General features: G+C 41.8%; 2 protein-coding genes across 2 annotated transcripts; both read right to left on the reverse strand.

Annotated features, from left to right (window-relative positions):
- Window positions 1–326: 326 nt before the first annotated feature.
- Window positions 327–11,678, reverse strand: qser1 (glutamine and serine rich 1). Its single transcript, XM_070903678.1, has 13 exons — window positions 11,569–11,678; window positions 9,424–9,533; window positions 8,679–8,816; window positions 4,873–8,205; window positions 3,957–4,261; window positions 3,473–3,589; window positions 3,244–3,377; window positions 2,971–3,158; window positions 2,709–2,846; window positions 2,523–2,620; window positions 2,013–2,159; window positions 1,698–1,793; window positions 327–1,508 (listed from the first exon to the last, which is right to left on the reverse strand). Exons 1-13 carry the CDS (start codon window positions 11,676–11,678, stop codon window positions 1,368–1,370), a joined length of 5,055 nt encoding a protein of 1,684 aa, XP_070759779.1. The 3' UTR covers window positions 327–1,367.
- Window positions 11,679–14,053: 2,375 nt separating this feature from the next.
- Window positions 14,054–16,607, reverse strand: prrg4 (proline rich Gla (G-carboxyglutamic acid) 4 (transmembrane)). The gene is made up of 6 exons (XM_070908091.1): window positions 16,434–16,607; window positions 16,177–16,340; window positions 16,052–16,079; window positions 15,432–15,573; window positions 14,492–14,686; window positions 14,054–14,347 (listed from the first exon to the last, which is right to left on the reverse strand). The coding sequence occupies exons 1-6, from the start codon at window positions 16,534–16,536 to the stop codon at window positions 14,320–14,322; spliced, it is 660 nt and encodes a 219-aa protein (XP_070764192.1). The 5' UTR covers window positions 16,537–16,607; the 3' UTR covers window positions 14,054–14,319.

The following is a 16,607-nucleotide window of genomic DNA, read 5'->3' on the forward strand; positions in this document are numbered from 1 at the left end:
TAACATATTTCTTTTGCTTACTGGATGCATATTGCAAGATGTTTAGAATTACGTTAGGTACAGTTGTGCCACATGTAGTGAGATCTGTGGAAAAACCCTCTACGTTAAGACTTTTACGCTACTGAAGGATTTTCTGTGTGTCACACATGAGCCCCAGATAATTTAGACGTTAACCACAAAAGCAATGCAAAGACAAAACATACCAAAGCAAACATCTAATACATGCGGCACTTTATTTACAAACTGCATCTGTAAAGAACAAGATTATTTTTGATAGCATAAAACTGTTAACTGACTTATAAAGAGTCCATTTTGGAAAACTGTGAAAAAAAAACAATGAAAAAGTGTCTCAGAAATTGTAATGAACAAGAGGAACATAACAATATTTACTTCTGTGAAAAATATATATCTATTTGTCATAAAATGTGGGCTATGTCTGTAAAGGAGTATAAAGACAACTTTTATTGATTTAATTTTACCCTCAGATAAGTCAAGGTAATTTGATATTTGATTAACAAAATTCATAAAAAGCAGTACTGGAACGGCACTGACTTGCATCTTCTAAACAAAGGGGTGTTTGAAGCACAAAAGTTAAACCACAATATAGATACAGTATATAGTTACTAAAGTCCTCCTTAAGAGAATTGCTGCAGTTCCCACCTCCCTGTTCTTTTATACAAAATGTACATTATATATAAGTTGGCGCTCCATTACAAAATGGATGTTTTACAAACAGTATATAGCTACGGTTATATATAATATATAGAGATTTTTTTTTATTTTTTTTTTATTTTTTACAATAAATCAACTTCTCTGTATGGGAGCCTACCTATCAAATGATTGATGAAGGCTTGTTATAACTGTAGGCAATCATATTTCTGCATTTTTATTTGCTGTGCTCTACTTCCTATGCCGATTGCTTTCTATCTAGTGCATACTCACTGGTTATGATCTGGCATTTAACTAAAAAATAACCCAATATAAATCTATGAAAAGGCCCATAAAAAGTGAGCTTGTAACTACAAAAACCTATAAAGACTAGGAGGAGCATTATGTGGAAGTCTTCCAAAATGCTTCCAAAAACAAGTCCTTGTCCTCTGTTGATCAAGTTACTGCTTTCTGCTGGGATGCAGTGCTGCAGACAACTTTACTGCTGTTCACCTGCTGCCACTTTTTGGACACAGGCCCCCGAACGTCTTTCAGGCAAGTCGGCTGATAGGTCCCTGATTCAATTCTCTCTGTGGCTGGAAGGAGAGACTCACTTCATCCTTCTCTGCTGCCATTTTGAGCTGGAGGCCTCTTGCTTTTAAAGTGTTGGACTTTGTTGTTTTAAGTTTTTCATTTAAACCAAGCCTGTCAAGGCTGGATCATCGGCAGGCCTGCTGCACTTGATTGATTAGCTCTCCAAAGCGATCAAAGAGCCCCTCTACCCAAGCTCCGTTCTGTAGACACTTCTGTACAGTCTCCTCCTGCCCCAGGTCACCCGCCTGCACCCGCAGAGATGCGATCTGGAGGGCAGAACCACAAACAGAAAAAAGTTCAGAAAGAGCTCAATACAGCAAAGTTTCACTAGAATAATTAGCTAAATAAATATAACTCGTCAGAGAGTAAAATCTACACTGATTTACACTTGACCTGCACAGAAAGCTCATTAAATTCAACACAAGTGAGCACACACATGTACCACAATGTCTCACCTCGTCCTTACACATGAGGTACGTGTGATACTTGTAATGCTGCAAAGAGTGGTACAGAGAGAACCACTGAGTTTTCTGCTGGTCCACTGTGTACTCCTAGAAAGCGAAAAAGCAAAGTAAAACGCTTTTTCAAGGACATTTTAGAATTCTACTTTTTTCTAACATTAGTCTAATAAGAGACAGCAAGACAGGAAAAGTAAGAGTGGCTTCAGCGCTCAGTAGAATAATGGAATGAGTGAGAAACACCAAACAGTGACAGTGTGCCCTCTGCTGGATATGTATGAGAACAGCGAATCTGGCATCATTTTGTCTTACCTGTGGCACTTTGTTAGGCATCTTGTGGGGCTTCATGGTTTTCTTGTTGTAGGCCTTCCCACTGAGACGCACCTTAAAGGCCGGAGTTTCCCCGTCCTTCTTCAGTTCAGTCACCACTGAGATCTCTGGGAAGCTGTCGAGAGCCGTCTGAAGACACAGAGCAGGAGAGTCCCTTATGTTCATACACCTCAGTAAATTTCCTGTACCTTTGCTTTTCTCTTTGCCATCAAAATAGATCCAGAGTTTATGCCTTTTAAGCCTTTTGGAGTGAAAATAATATCCCTGAAACAAAATTACTTGCAGTGCAGTGCATTAACTCAATATAGAAATAGCACTAATCCAGTTTACATAACAACAAAAGTGTCTTTCTCCACTTATGATTTGGCATTTTGTAATCAAAGAGATACAGCATAAAACAGATAGAAAACTCTATCATCACATTTAAAAACAATTCCCTTTCCAGAGAACTCACACCAAGCCATTAATATGCAGTTTCAAAGACACACCCACCTTTAGGACCTGCCCTATGTGCAGTTTGTGAAGCAGGCGTTTCCTGTTGTCAGTGATCATCCCATCCACTCTTTTCATATGAGGCAGCAGCAACTCATCTGAAACAAGACCAGACACAAGCCAACTACTAAGCCAATAGCTCAATAGAAAACAACAGCTCAACACTCAGAAAATCAATTCACTCACCGTTCGCCCTCTCAAGTGCAGTCATCACATCTTCATCTAAGGCAACGCTGATGAGCAGCTCCACAAAGCTCTTGAACGTCTCCTTCATGGTTCGTGTGTTGAGGAACCGTGAAGCAAATGGCACTGGCGGGTTTAACTCTAAGAGTGTGTGTGTGAGAGATCAAATGTCAGGAGGGCATCAAGATGCAAGAGAGTTAGACTACAATCATATCAACTTATATCCACACTAGATTTACTGAGAAAAGTCAAACGGCTATCTCACCATCATCTTCACCACCTTCTTCTGCAGATGATCCAGAGGCAGTAGGTGAAAACTCCTCCTTCCATTTCCTCCTCTTCTTAGGTGGGGGCTCTGCTCTGGGCTTGAGTTGTTTGGGTCGAGGCTTTTGGCTCTGGGAGACTGAAGAAGGGGCGGCTGTCAAGCCCAGCAAGGTTTTCACCTGGACACCCCTGGGAGGCAGAACAAAGAAAGTTATACCACTAAAGAGTCATGTGTCAAAACATAACTGAATTTCAGTCAATGTTCTTAGCGTACCTTAGTGAGTTCATAGGTTTGCAGCGTGGCTTCCGACTACAAACTCGCACATACTCCCTTTTGTTAACTGTATCCAAGAACTTCACATATACCCTCTGGTACATGGTCTTGGCGTCACCAAAGTATCCAAGATACTACACGCACAAAGAAAAACATGTTACCTGTTGCAGAATAAAGAAAAATCATTTGAATGATCAAATACTCTACTATGTGCTTTTCTTCTACTTACACTGTTTGTGGCTGAGAAGACTCTCTTTCCATCTCTCAACTCAGGCACAAATTTCTGCAGCAGAGCCTTCTGGACTTTCCAGATGGCTGGAGGCTCACTGCCCGCCCTCATTGTTACCTGGACACATGTACATGACACCGTGAAGAACAGGCGTCAGAACGTTGTAACAGTTGCAATTTAAGAAAATAAAACAATGAACCTTCAACTATGAGTGTACACAAGATCTGATATGACTCTCCTTTCACAATTTTGGGTTGAGCACCCAGGAAAAATGGTGGGTGGCACCTTCAGTGACAGATGTTTCATTAGAATGAGGTCCACTACACCGCCATAAGGCAATATATTTAAGTTCTGATGTGCCACATTCTTCCTCATCTATAAAACCTTTTCCACTTTGACCACGTCAGCTAAATTCACCAAAACACCAAAATCCATGTTTCCATCCAAGCATTCATTTTCCATCCACGTTTTTTCCAGGCTGTACCTTCAAGATTTCGATATCCTCATTCCTGACGACAAACTCGTCTCTCTCTCGGTACATTCCCTCCCCTCCGCTGTCCGACAGCTCCTCGTCAGTCAGTCCCTCGATGGCCACGCTCATCAACTGCACAGCCAACTGGCCCGGTGGGGTCTCTTTGGACTCCTCTTTGGCCACGAACGCAGTCCCCCCTGAGACGGTGTTTGTTGTCTGTGTAGGAGTGGCTACCTGCGACAAACAGGTCTCTGTGACGATGTGTGGCATGGTGGGAACTGGGTCTGGCTTCATCATTGAACCAGGGATTTGGTTATCTGGAGAAGGAAATATATGAACATGAAATGCAAATATATGAATGTGTTGAAGAAAGACATTTTCAGAAGGAACATGTAAATGACAACTCAGCAAGACACAGATCACAGCAAATTACCAAACTAAATAAAACGTAAGAGTATTATTGATGTTTCAAGCATGATGAAGTTTAAAAAAAACAGCACAGCAGAGATAATAATGTTGACTTTGTTTTACATCAAAGACAAGAGAGACAACATGTAACAGAGGTTAGTGAACTGCACAAACAGTTCTCTTTTACTTTACTATACATTACTGCTTTGGTACTGACCGAAATGTGTCCTTACCATGTCCGTAACTGTCAAGTACTAAAAACTGGTGTTGAATGCCCGGTCAGCTTCCTAGTCCTGTTTACGTATTTTTTGATTCGATAATTTATGATTGAAATCAACATTTTACCAAATTTAGGCAAAGTTCTTGTACAGCTGCTTGTTTTCTTTTACATTATTGTAAATTTTAAAACTGTATAAATTACATAATCGAAAACACAATCAATAGTTGAACAATAATATAAAAAGATTGTAGGTTGATGTTCTGATAACCATATTGGCAGCTCTAAGCAGGGTATCATTACCTGCCCTGATTTTCCGATCTGAAGACTCGTCCAGAGCGGAAAGCGCTGAGCTGATGCTGTTCCTCAGGGCCTGGTTCTTCCCAGTGTTCTCCTCTTCATCTGAGCTGAAGGATGGCAGAGTCTCCAAGTTCTTTTGCAGATCTTCATCCAGACGTTTCTGCTGAGCGCTTGTTCCTGGACTCTCCTGGGGGATTAATGGCCCGGGGAGAGTCTGCAGTTTGGGAGGCAAAGAAGGCAAAGTACATGGCAGTGGTTTGGATGATGTGCAGGGCTTTCTCGGGCGACTAATAGTTCGTGTAGGACTTGGAGAGTATTGCTGTTTGGGGCCAGATTTGATAAAGTCGAGGAAAGAGCCAATGAAGCCAGTTTTGACCTCTGGCTGTTTCTCTTCCACTTCACGGATCTTCTGCCTCATTCTCTCCTGCTGCGGACAACCATCATATACACTATGTGAAGAAGTTGGCGAGCTGACGTCACTACCCCTGGAGTTTTGTCGCTTTGCCTGCCCACTACGCTTGGCCGGTCTGGCCTGTCCACTGTCCTCCTCAGGTTTGGTCAAGGACTTAGAGCGAGCCTTCTTTTTGGGAAAGTCTTCACCGCTTGGGCATTCCATGAGGCCATCCTCTGTTTTAATACACTTTGCATTTCCTTTGACTCTGTTCTGGAGACCAGAGTGGTCGTACACCTGCCCCGCTAAGTGATAGCCATTCTCAGAGCTCCCTCCATCTCCATTTGTGTCAAGCTCAGAACCGTTGTTGTGGTGAACAGACTGACCCTGACAGTCTGTGGCCATCTGAGCTCCATTTAGCGTCATGGTCATGGTGTGGGAGTTAGTGTTGGTGATGATTGAATGTTGTGTGGAGGAGAAACTAGGTGACATGTGTCTTATATCCACAGTCTGAAAGTGACCTTTAGAATCAACTGGGCTTGCCATCACTGCCATTTCAGCCTCAGCAGAGGATGTAGCTTTGACAAAGTCTTGTGGTGTGACGCCACAGGCCGCCACCGTGGCAGCCAGGATATCGTCAACATTTGACAAAATATTTCTGTCATCTGCAAGTAGCATGGAGTCGGGGAAGCAAATGGAGTTGAGAGCAAAGTGGTTCTTGGCATCATTTGGTTGTTGATTTGCCGACTGGCTGTAGTGGTGCTTAGAGGAATCAGGGCACCCTGAGCTCTGTTCAGACACTACTGTGCCAAGCTGACTCTGGGTTTCAGTGACACTGGGGCCCAGCAGTTCTCGATCCATCTGAAGATACTGGACATGAACAGGACCCAAATCCTGTTGGATACCTTGCACTGATACCACCTTTGAAGTGTTATGACCATGGTGAACAAGGGGCTGCTGGAGCAGAATCATCTGGTTATGGTCGAGGAGAACCTGAGTGCTGGGGACGGTGATAAATTGGGTGTGGGCTGCAGAGGTCTGGCTCTGTGGCTGACTATGATTCTGGTGGTTTTGTTGATGTTGCTCAGGAGATTTTAGGTGGAGAGCGTGCTGCTTGAGCTGCTCTGAACTAAGGGGTATGTGTGAAGATATAATACTGGAGTTTGTAGTTTTCGTGTTGGAAGTTCCCTGACCATTGGTACTGCTTAGATGAATGTGCTGTTGGCTCAGAGGACCCATCCTTTCACTCTTTACCTGTGCTGTGTCTGTATGACCTAGTCCCATGAGCTGGTCATCAGAACGTGAATTGCTTCGGATAACGCTTTGTGTTTTGTGATGATCGTCCATTTTTGAAACAACATAGATGACATTGTTGTGAGCAGACATATTGCTAGCTGCAGCAGAGGCCTCCATAGATGCCTGCTGGAGAGCATCTATGCCCTGGATAGGAAGCTCTTCATGTTTCTGTTTGCCATATGTTGGCTTTAAGTCCTGTACTGAGGATCTGACGTTATTTTGTAAGGCTTGAGAAGTTGAAGAGTAGGTAGGCAACGGCGCAGACAGAACATATTTATGGGGCCGTGTCTGCTGTTGGGACAGTGTGTCATGCGTTTTACCCCCCACTGAGGCCTGCATGAGGGTGTAGTCCTGTGTAGCATTTGATGTGGACAGACTCCGCACACATGTGGGTGGGTAAGATGAGTTGAGGGATTGGTTAAGGGATTGTCCTGTGGCGTAGCTCTGAGACTGAGTCACTGAAGCTTGCCCTTGTGACTGAGATGTAAAAGTTACATTTGGGGCACCCTGAGAGTGGGATGTGGGGTAGCTCTCAGAGAGGTTCCCCTGACACAAGCCCTGAACCTGGGCTCCATATTGGATCTCCTGCTCCTGACTCAGCCCGGGACTGGAGGAATAAACAAGAGTCTGACTAACAGATGCCACATTGTCAGACTGGCTGGAGAGGGAAGGCAGAGTCTTGTAAAGGGGGGAGAGTTTGTCTGAGGTGGAATGGGAGGGCTGTGACTGGGTGTGGGGGGTGATATAGGTTTGAGACAGACTACTAGACATTAGACTGGATAGCTGGACTGACTGATGGTTAGCAATCACTGAGTTCTGCTTCTGTCCTGGGGAGGAATAATGGTCAGGAGACCCTCCTGTCAGGTTCTGAGAGTGCTCATGACTCTCGTCACCCCCAGCAGGGTGTGGAGCTAGTTTGGAAGAGCAGTCTTTAGCCTTCGGCAAAGAAGTGGACGAATAACCTTGAGTTACTGAGTCTGTTTTGGGTTGTGGAGCACGGCTGACCCCTTGAGAGGAATCTGCTCCTGTGGAAGGGCTGCAGGACACTGGGGTCTGACGGGACGGGTCCTGCTGGTAGGACACATCCGCTTCACTGCTAGAGCCAAAGTACCCCTGTAAGGAGTGCTCTGAGTTGGGCAATTGCTCGGAGGCCGTGTGGCTGCTGGAAGGCCTCTGGTGGTGTTTGATCACACTACATTCACGCTGAAGAGCTCTTTCGATAGAGCCTGAGAAAACCGTGGCCCCGTAGGGTTGTGGAGCACCATGAGGTGCAGGCAGGGCGGAAGGTAGCAGGCTGAACTGGGGTTGTAGGAGGTGGGGGGCCGACTCCTGAGCTGAACGGTAAGTGGAGGACTGTACAGGCAGAGCCGAGCTCAACGTGGGGCCAGAGAGATGATTGAAGGCCAATGCAGTGGGAAGCACAGTCTGACTTGATTTGAGATGAAGGAGGGGGTCATGGTGAGAAAACAGGCCATTGGTGGAAGTGCTGAAGGCAGGATCCTGGAGAGCCAAGGAAGGGTTGGTAGCATAACTCCTGGAAGAGTAGGCACCAGCGTGATGATAGGACGACAGAGCAGCAGGAGAGGGGAAAGTGGCAGTAGAAGGCAGGGCACCGGTCAAATACAGCTCTGTGGTGGAGGAGTTGGTACCTGCATTGCACAGAACAGACAATGTATGTATGTGTACAATAGAATTTTCTTCAGGTGCTTTTTAGAGCTATGCCCTAGTTCCATGTTCTGCCCTATTTTGCCTTACTTTTTTTTAGCTTTATTCAAACCATATCTACATGCAACATGTGAATGCTGATTGCTTCAACAGCTTAAACTATTTACAACAATTTTAGAAGTTATTTTGACCTTTTTAGTACACAGTAGTATTCTGGACTTTGGGTCATAGATTAATTATTTGATTCTGGGAGGATTTCTATCAATATGAATATGTTTATCGCAAATACACATCAACACCATGTGTTTAATGTGTTCACAATTCAGTGTCAAATATAAAACTCGTACCTACCTACCATAGGTTATTCAGGTAAATAAAATAAGAAGCCTACACACGGTACATATTCCACAACAGGTGGTGTCTAATCAATACACTGAATGAGTGGATGTGTTCTCACCAGCAGGCCAGGATGGGGGTCTAAAAGGAGGAAGCAGTGAGGCACTAACAGGACCAGCCTGAAGGCTTCTAGACTCCATGGCTGACAGGAAGCTCATGATTGAGGTCTCAGAAGTATTACTGCTTGAATCAAGTGCTCCTGACAGTAAAAAGAGAAAAAGAAAGATGACCACAGAAATGGGCAAGAAAGTAAACACAATAATATGCATTATATAATAAGAGCCTTAAAAGGTTTAGTTCACAAAATTGCGAACATCCTATATCGTTTAGGCTATAATATCTACTCATGCTGACAGTTTTCGTTTTATTTGCTAAGGTTTGAGATAACTGTTTATGAGATTTCTGCCTCCACTCTAATGCAACAAAGGTGGAAAGAATCTAGTTTGTGGAGCTCAGAGCATTTACAAATGTCATTCTGAAAAACAATTCTAACAAAAATGCAGTCTATAATGGAAGTAGTTTCTCCTGAAGAAATTGTCCCAATTTAAACTGTCCACAGCAAAGCCTTCAGTTTTTAAAAAGTAGTTTTTCAGTGTTTTGAGTGCCAAAAATTGTATTCCATTTACATCGACCAATTTCATTGGTGGCACATGCATCACAAGGAGATATCTCAAAAAAAAAACAAAGCATATAAACCCAAAATATCTGCATGAGTAGATGCCACTAGGGGTAACTGACAAAGTACGTTTTTGTAATTTAGGTGAACTGACCCTTTAAAAACAATGTGTATGGCATTCATAACTCACCTGCTGCAGCAGGAAGGTGTGATGTAGTGTAGGTGGGAAGCTGGTGGGTGGAAGTGTAGCTTTGCCGCTGGAGGAGCTCTGCATCAAGGTGTGCTGCACCATAACTGGAGCTGCATCAACACACAAACACATACATGAGAGCTCTCATCTTCACAAGCAGCAGTGAATCACACAACTATGTATGACCAAAGTAAATTACTTCAATTGACACACAGCATCCTTGTTTTCAACTAACTGCGAAAAGTCCATAGTTGCAGAAAATGCAATAATAGCTCTATGAGGCATGGTTTGAAACAACATGCTGAATACAGTTTATAACGTGATTCAACCCAAACCCTACATGTGCCCAATGCACTACCCATTTCAATTGATGTAGTAAAAATGTCCAAAATATTTCTTGAATTATTTTACTAATGTTGCAAGGACTTGCGCTGCTATTGGTCTCTCACAGAAGAAAGTCAGTCAGAGGGGTAAATTATTTATATAAAACATAGCACACCTTTTAGGCTACCACAAATATGAATAACACTAGCCTGAGCCAATTAGGAAAAAAAGTTTAATATCCGATATATGACTTTATATTCATAGGAAACAGACATAAAATCAGAGGTAATCAGATGCAGCCAGCCTGATCCAAAGTATAAACATCTGTGGAAGAACAGAGGTGAAAGGGAGTCATCTGCCTCTTTTTCTGGTCCCTTCAACAGACACACACACCAGCGATCTTCTGTTATGAAACTCTTCTCCGCTATTTGACTATAAAGTTGAGAAAAACTACTGTAACATAAACCCAAGCCCAATATACAGTCTCTCTGCCTTAATTAGGTACACTTATGTAATTTAATGCAATCCAATACAACACATCTGCCACATTTCATAAGATTATAATGTTCAGTTTATGCTGACACTTTCAGGGAGGTGTTAATTTAATTTGTATGTTTATTACTAAGGTCGTAGTTAGTGGTGGTGTTGTACTGGACTGCATTATATTGAAATGTGTTCGTAATATTGTTCCCCACACATGCTTGTGAATAGGGTGGGCAAAACATTAAAAGCACCTCTCGATATAATGCAGTCCAGTACAACACTACTACAAACTACAACCACTACAATAAACCTATATTAAAATTATGACCTCTCTGACGCTGTCAATCAAAACTGAATTTAGTAAAGGTGGAATCTATGGCTGAGCTGTTGTATTGGATTACATTGCAATGCAAATGCGTAGGTCAATGTATCCAGTGTCTATGTTTTTGTCTCATCAACAGCAACACAAACCCTTGCTATTTGGGTCATACTGCTATGACACAAGGAAAACTTGTAAACGTAATCTTGCCATTTCTGAACCTGTAATCAGCACATTCATATATTACTTAATCATTACAGTGAACTGCTCCTGCTTTCTCTTAATGCTGTAGGAAGGTGTCATGTAAATGAACTGAAAGTGCTTTTATTTTTTGTGCTGCTACTGAACACAATCTGACTTATTTGTGTATGAATATATATGAAGTAGAACATAACACAATAGTCTTGAGTTTGACTCAGTTGGAGCTGTACAACTATGGCAGGTTTTGTGGCTAAATTTATAAAATATAAAGTAAGTTATAATAATGTCAAAGATTGCAAAGGACCTCTAACTCCCATAAGTGAAGCAATGGCACTAATATGCACATACTTCGACACGTCGCCTCTTAAGTAACAACACCAATAGCTACGTACCACTAATTTTAAGTGCCATAACTGACATGACTAGCATTGGTAGCTAGTTACCTATGTTGTTTTGGCTTTGGCGAGCACCTGTGGGTCAAGAAAACAGGCCGACAAAATGCTCGTTTAAGCTGCCTAGCTGGTCAACTTATTACAGATATAAAATAAATTCCTCTCTAGATTGTACTAACTCTGTACATGGGCACGCTGAGGAGACGGTGTGCTAGCGAAAGCTAGCAAGGTGGGAGACAGTAACAAACGGCTAAGAAACCACTGATAAGTCAAAGCCTCTAAAACTCCGATCAAATTCCGAGATTTCTACAATTCCTACAGTGTTCCCGATAACAACAAGGACCTCCGCACTTTTCTGCAAGAGCAAGGCTAGGCCCTCCATCACCGAAATTTCCTTCGGAAGGTGCCCTCTCCTTCATCTTTTACCTTGGCTTGACACTAGCTGTGCTGCGGTCATAGGCCCAAGAAGCTACGGTCTGTGCTGGTGGAGCCAGCGCGTCCGCAAAGCTGGAGGTCGGGTAGTTCCTGTCCATCATCCGGTGAAAGGTTCACTTCCCCGACGGAGCTTCGTGGAGCAGCGGACACACATCGTAGCAGCCCGGGTCCGACCCACCTACCGACCGACCAGAGCAGGCAGTCCCGTCAGAGCACTGCACAGTCCGCAAAGCCGCCGTGGAGCTGTGCTATATCCTGGGTAAAAGTGTACCTCTTGCCCTCTGAGTGATTCCGTTAATTTTTGTTCATCTCCCGTCATGGAGAGCCGTGCAAACCCTGCATGGCTTCACGTACCCATGTTAGTTTATTTCCCAGGATGCACCGCAGACTTTGGCTGGAAGTTCTGTAGTTTTCCTTCCTTCCACCCTAAAAGTTCAGTTGTATGAATCCCACCTGCATGGTTCTCGAGATAATTTCAGACACCAAAACCTTTTTCTAAAATGTCATAGAACCCCGAATCCCCATATGAAGTCATTAGTTATAGCCTGCCTCTGCTTGGATTAAATATTGACATTATGCTACTTATACTGTCATTTAACTCCCAGAGAATTAAAAACTAATAATAACTTGAGGCTTTTTATTTACTTTTTAAAACATTTTTGAGACCTCCTGTTTTTGATGTCACTGGAGCCTGTTTGGAAACTATAAAATAATCAACTTATGTTGTAAATGCCCTTTGTTAGTTTTTTTGGAATAGCTTTTGTGCTTTTATCAGCAGCCATATTGATAACCATTTTGTTAAAATGTACCATTCTCAGCTGTAAATTCCTAATTGCTTCATTTTATTATTTACTAAATTTCACACAATTACAATACATTTACATATAACAAGCCCACCTTATTGGCATTCACAAATGTGAAACAGTACATAGACTTGATTTGTTTTCTATAACTCCAAAGTCTGTGAAAATAGATGATAAAAGAAGAAATACTTGTATTTTGTTTAAAATCTCAATGTGAAATGTAATCCCTCCCTTGCCTGGAGCTGTTGACTCTTCTTCTGTACACTTTATGATGTGTACTTTGTGTTTTTGTTGTGTGGCACAAGGAATTTGCACGGTAAAATGTGGAGCCCTCAACACAACAGCCTGCAGCCAATTCATATAGTTTTCAGTCTTTTTAACTACAACTTGACATATTTTACACACAGTGCAATACATGTGTTCAAATGTGATTGACAGTAACACAATATGATAATCGTTGTTTTGGTCTAAAATCCTCACACTTTGGAAACTGAATTAACTGCAGTGTTCCAGTTTGCATATTTTTTTCACAGAATATACAATTTTCATCTAATATATATAATTTGACAAATCTCTCAAAGCTGATCCTATTCACGCTAAGTATCGTAGTAATACTGACAACCTCACACACAGTTGAAAGATGAGACAAGAAATAATTAAAATATCCATTTTATTTAAAACATCTATAAAAGACTTTCATTTCAAGTAGTAATGTGTCCAATCAGCTTCAACAAAGCTAGCCCTCAATAAATTCTCATGTCATGATGAAACTGATGGTAATTTACAGGGACCTAATAACTTCTTAACTCTTATACATCATCTAATGAGAATGAGACACCAGCATCCAACAGGCTTTTAAAATGCTCATTCAAATTACAGTTAAGTGAGTGACATGTTGGACAAACTGCTGCATCCTTTACAACTTGACATATGTTTTAGCTGTCATATTCATCACAGCTATAACTCTTTTGTATAATTGTAAAATGTTCCTCTGCGTAAATGCAAAATGTTGTAAAACTGCTGTTGAAGGGCTTCCGCCTCCATTTCTAGTACATTTAATAATTAACCACAATGTAGATATCGAAAGTAAAAATTACTTCACATATTAGAAAAGCCTTCTCATTAGAACTATATAAAGCAGCAAGAAACAAAAGCATTTTTAAAAGTAAAAAAGGTAAAAGGTGATGATATACAGCTGAAAGTACAAAGTGAATCTTAACCAAGCAAACTGGTAGACCAGGCCATCAAAAACACTTGTATTATCCTTAAAAGCATTTGCTTTATGACAATATTAACCATCATGCCATTGAAAGTAAATCTGCTGTCACTATTTATCCTTCTGAAGGAGACAGGAACCATGTGACTACAAAAAAATCAGTCTGTCCCTCTTCAATTGCCATTAATACTTATTGTGTAATGAAATATAATCCTAATCTTTCTATCAGCACTTCTATACATGCTGTGTCTAAAGCAACTACTTAAATATTCCAGCAACTTAAATATCTCATGTTCAACATTATTGATTCTTCATTTTCATTTAGACAAAAAGCAGCAAACTGGGTACAGTGTATTATAAAGCTTATTCAGCACAGGGTTGAGGTTATATTACAAAGCATAATCACACCTGTGAAAATAGTTAGTAGAGGCTACAGCAAAACTATGTTTTGGCACAAGCAGGTTAAGAAGGGGGAGCAAAAAATATGACAAGATTATACTGCTAAAGAAAAGGAACACCAACAGATCAGAAAGATTAGAAATGTATGAGTGGAAAAAGAAAGCTTAACCAGAGCAATAAACAGAAGGCTTAAGGCACTGTTTTAAATCTTGTGATGATGAAAGAATTGGAACATTATGTTAAGCAGAGCAGCACAGTGTAAATGTCAGTTGTAAATTGTCTGCTTAATGTCGACAGACACGCAGGTGTGTTGTCCTGAAGATACTAGCGCCGAATACTTCCAGGTCGTGAGCTAAAACCAAAAATAAAAGAAGATGTTATATAAATATGCGTGAATTGCCCGTCTGTGACTGCATTATGGATTGTGCGTGTGTACGAGGAAAACATGAAAAGTGAGTTATAACATAACCGCAAATACAAAAGCATATGCAAATACCCAGGGTAGGGAGGAGGTGGGGCGTCATGCTGTCCACTTTTAGCAATCGCCTGCTCATAGGAAGGCAGCCCTGGGGGGTCGATGTCCTCCATAGGGGGTGGGGGTGCAGGTGGGAGCACAGGTTGTAAGGACACCTCCTCTAGCCGTCGCATTATAAGAGAAGCATTACTCCTCCTTGGTCGCACCCGGATGGAGCTGTGAGAGGAGTGTAGACATATATATCATGTCATTCATATGTGACCTACTTAATGCCTTCAGGTATTAAGGTTAATTCTATTCTTGTTATACAACTGTGCACAACCAATTTCAGTGCTACATGCACGGTACACGGTGTGACAAGAAGCAGTAACAAATTGTTAGAACAGTTGTAGAGCCTAAACAATTAATCGATTCATTGATTAGTTGATTAATAGAAAATGAATCGGCAACTATTTTGATAATTGACTAATCATTTCAGTCAATTCTCAAGCACAAATATCAAACACTCACTGGTTCCAGCTTCTCAAATATCTTAGCCATGTACGCTAGCAAACTGAATAGTTTTGGGACAAAACAAGCAATTTGATTATGTCGACTTGGGCTTCGGGAAATTGTGACATTTTCCATCGTTTAATTATTAATCGATAATAAAATAATGGCTGGTTGCAGCACTAAACAGGTAACAACAATATATACTGAACAAGAGCAGCATCAAATTATACTGTAAACATTCTGAGTTTCAGTTTTCAGCATTTGAAAATGTCCAAACTCTGAAATGTTATTTGCTTTATTATATGTGGTGTCAGTTTGTTCAAGTACCTGGGTTATATTTATAGTGCAAAAGAGTTGCACTAGTGTATATATAGCCTTGGAGGTACTGTAGATAAGAAGTGGTACTACAATGAAAATGTGCTGAAATAATGTAGCTGCCATAAATAGTAATAAAGACCCCCTCACTCACTTTGCACGGCTGAAGTTGTCCTTGCATTTGCCTTGACAGAAATACCAGACCAGGAGGCCAACAATAACAATGGCCACTCCACTGGCGATCAGTCCCACCAAAAGAGATGTCACATCGACCCGCGAGGGGCGCTTGTCCTTATCTGTGGATCATCACAGGCCACAGTGAGAAACTGGACAGCGTTGGGCTTGTTTGGTAACAGCAGAGAGTTCTACTACATAATAAAAAGCCACCTGAATAATACTGGGTGGTTCTTTTCCATCTGAATGTTTAAGAGCAGAAAAGAAGTATAGGAGACACAAGTTATTAGATCTATCTAGAATTCAGTCTTCACCACTCATGCAAAATAAATGAGAGTTGCAGAGGTAATGTACGACCCACAACTGGAATTTGAGCCACACATTGGCTTGTAGACCAAGCAATAATTTCCAAAGCTACTGTGAGCTGCTGTCAAGTGGTGCAACAGGTTTTGAGAGCACCAGTGGCATAATTATCTTTGCTTCAGGCAAGATACAAGTGTTCCTAAACAACACCCGCACACTACTTCATGTGAAATGTATGTTATCAAATATGATGACCAAAGTAAGAAATTGAGGAATCTCTCTCTCTCTCTCTCTTACCTGCAGTGTATTTCTTCCAAAAATCTTCCTGCAAAACAAAACATCATCAGTATGGTGAATTCTGCTGTAAGGCCTCCTCCCTCTTCCTGCTCATGAAATGACCTCAGTGAACAGCATCACTTAACTGTAACCTGGACGTTTTCAAAGACCTCCCTTGCCTCCTCGTAATTGCAGACTTCTTCATAACACTCCCTTTCCAGATTTCCAGGAACAAAAATCTCAAAGTCAAACCGGTTGAACAGCAGATGGCGACCCAGGAAAGAATTTGCGTCCCCCTCATCTACAAACACTAGGAAGCGTGTCCAAACACATGAAATGAGGAACAGGAGATCTGCAGTGTCTAAAGCGGATGCATTTGTACTTCTTCAGTAAAGAATCTCACCTTCTTGGTCTTGAGAGCCTTCATGTTGGGACAGTAAGCTCCTCGTGCAGGCCAGATCTCCACATGACAGGAGTTGAAGGAGTATGAACAGATGAAACAACATGGTCACGCGTGCACCTGCGCGCGGATAGCGGGTGGGGCATTAATTGGCACTACAGAGGGCAGAGTACCATT

This window comes from Enoplosus armatus, chromosome 1 (genome assembly GCF_043641665.1).
Source record: "Enoplosus armatus isolate fEnoArm2 chromosome 1, fEnoArm2.hap1, whole genome shotgun sequence".
Lineage (NCBI taxonomy): Eukaryota > Metazoa > Chordata > Actinopteri > Centrarchiformes > Enoplosidae > Enoplosus > Enoplosus armatus.

Coding starts and splice junctions, on each gene's coding strand:
- prrg4 (XM_070908091.1), bottom strand. CDS start 16,536: ATGTTGTTTCATCTGTTCATACTCCTTCAACTCCTGTCATGTGGAGAT. Junction 14,687..15,431: donor GACAACTTCAGCCGTGCAAA/GTGAGTGAGGGG, acceptor CTCCTCTCACAG/CTCCATCCGGGTGCGACCAA. Junction 14,348..14,491: donor CCACCTCCTCCCTACCCTGG/GTATTTGCATAT, acceptor TTTTGGTTTTAG/CTCACGACCTGGAAGTATTC.
- qser1 (XM_070903678.1), bottom strand. CDS start 11,678: ATGATGGACAGGAACTACCCGACCTCCAGCTTTGCGGACGCGCTGGCT. Junction 3,590..3,956: donor AGGATATCGAAATCTTGAAG/GTACAGCCTGGA, acceptor ACATGTGTCCAG/GTAACAATGAGGGCGGGCAG. Junction 1,794..2,012: donor TGCCTAACAAAGTGCCACAG/GTAAGACAAAAT, acceptor TTCGCTTTCTAG/GAGTACACAGTGGACCAGCA.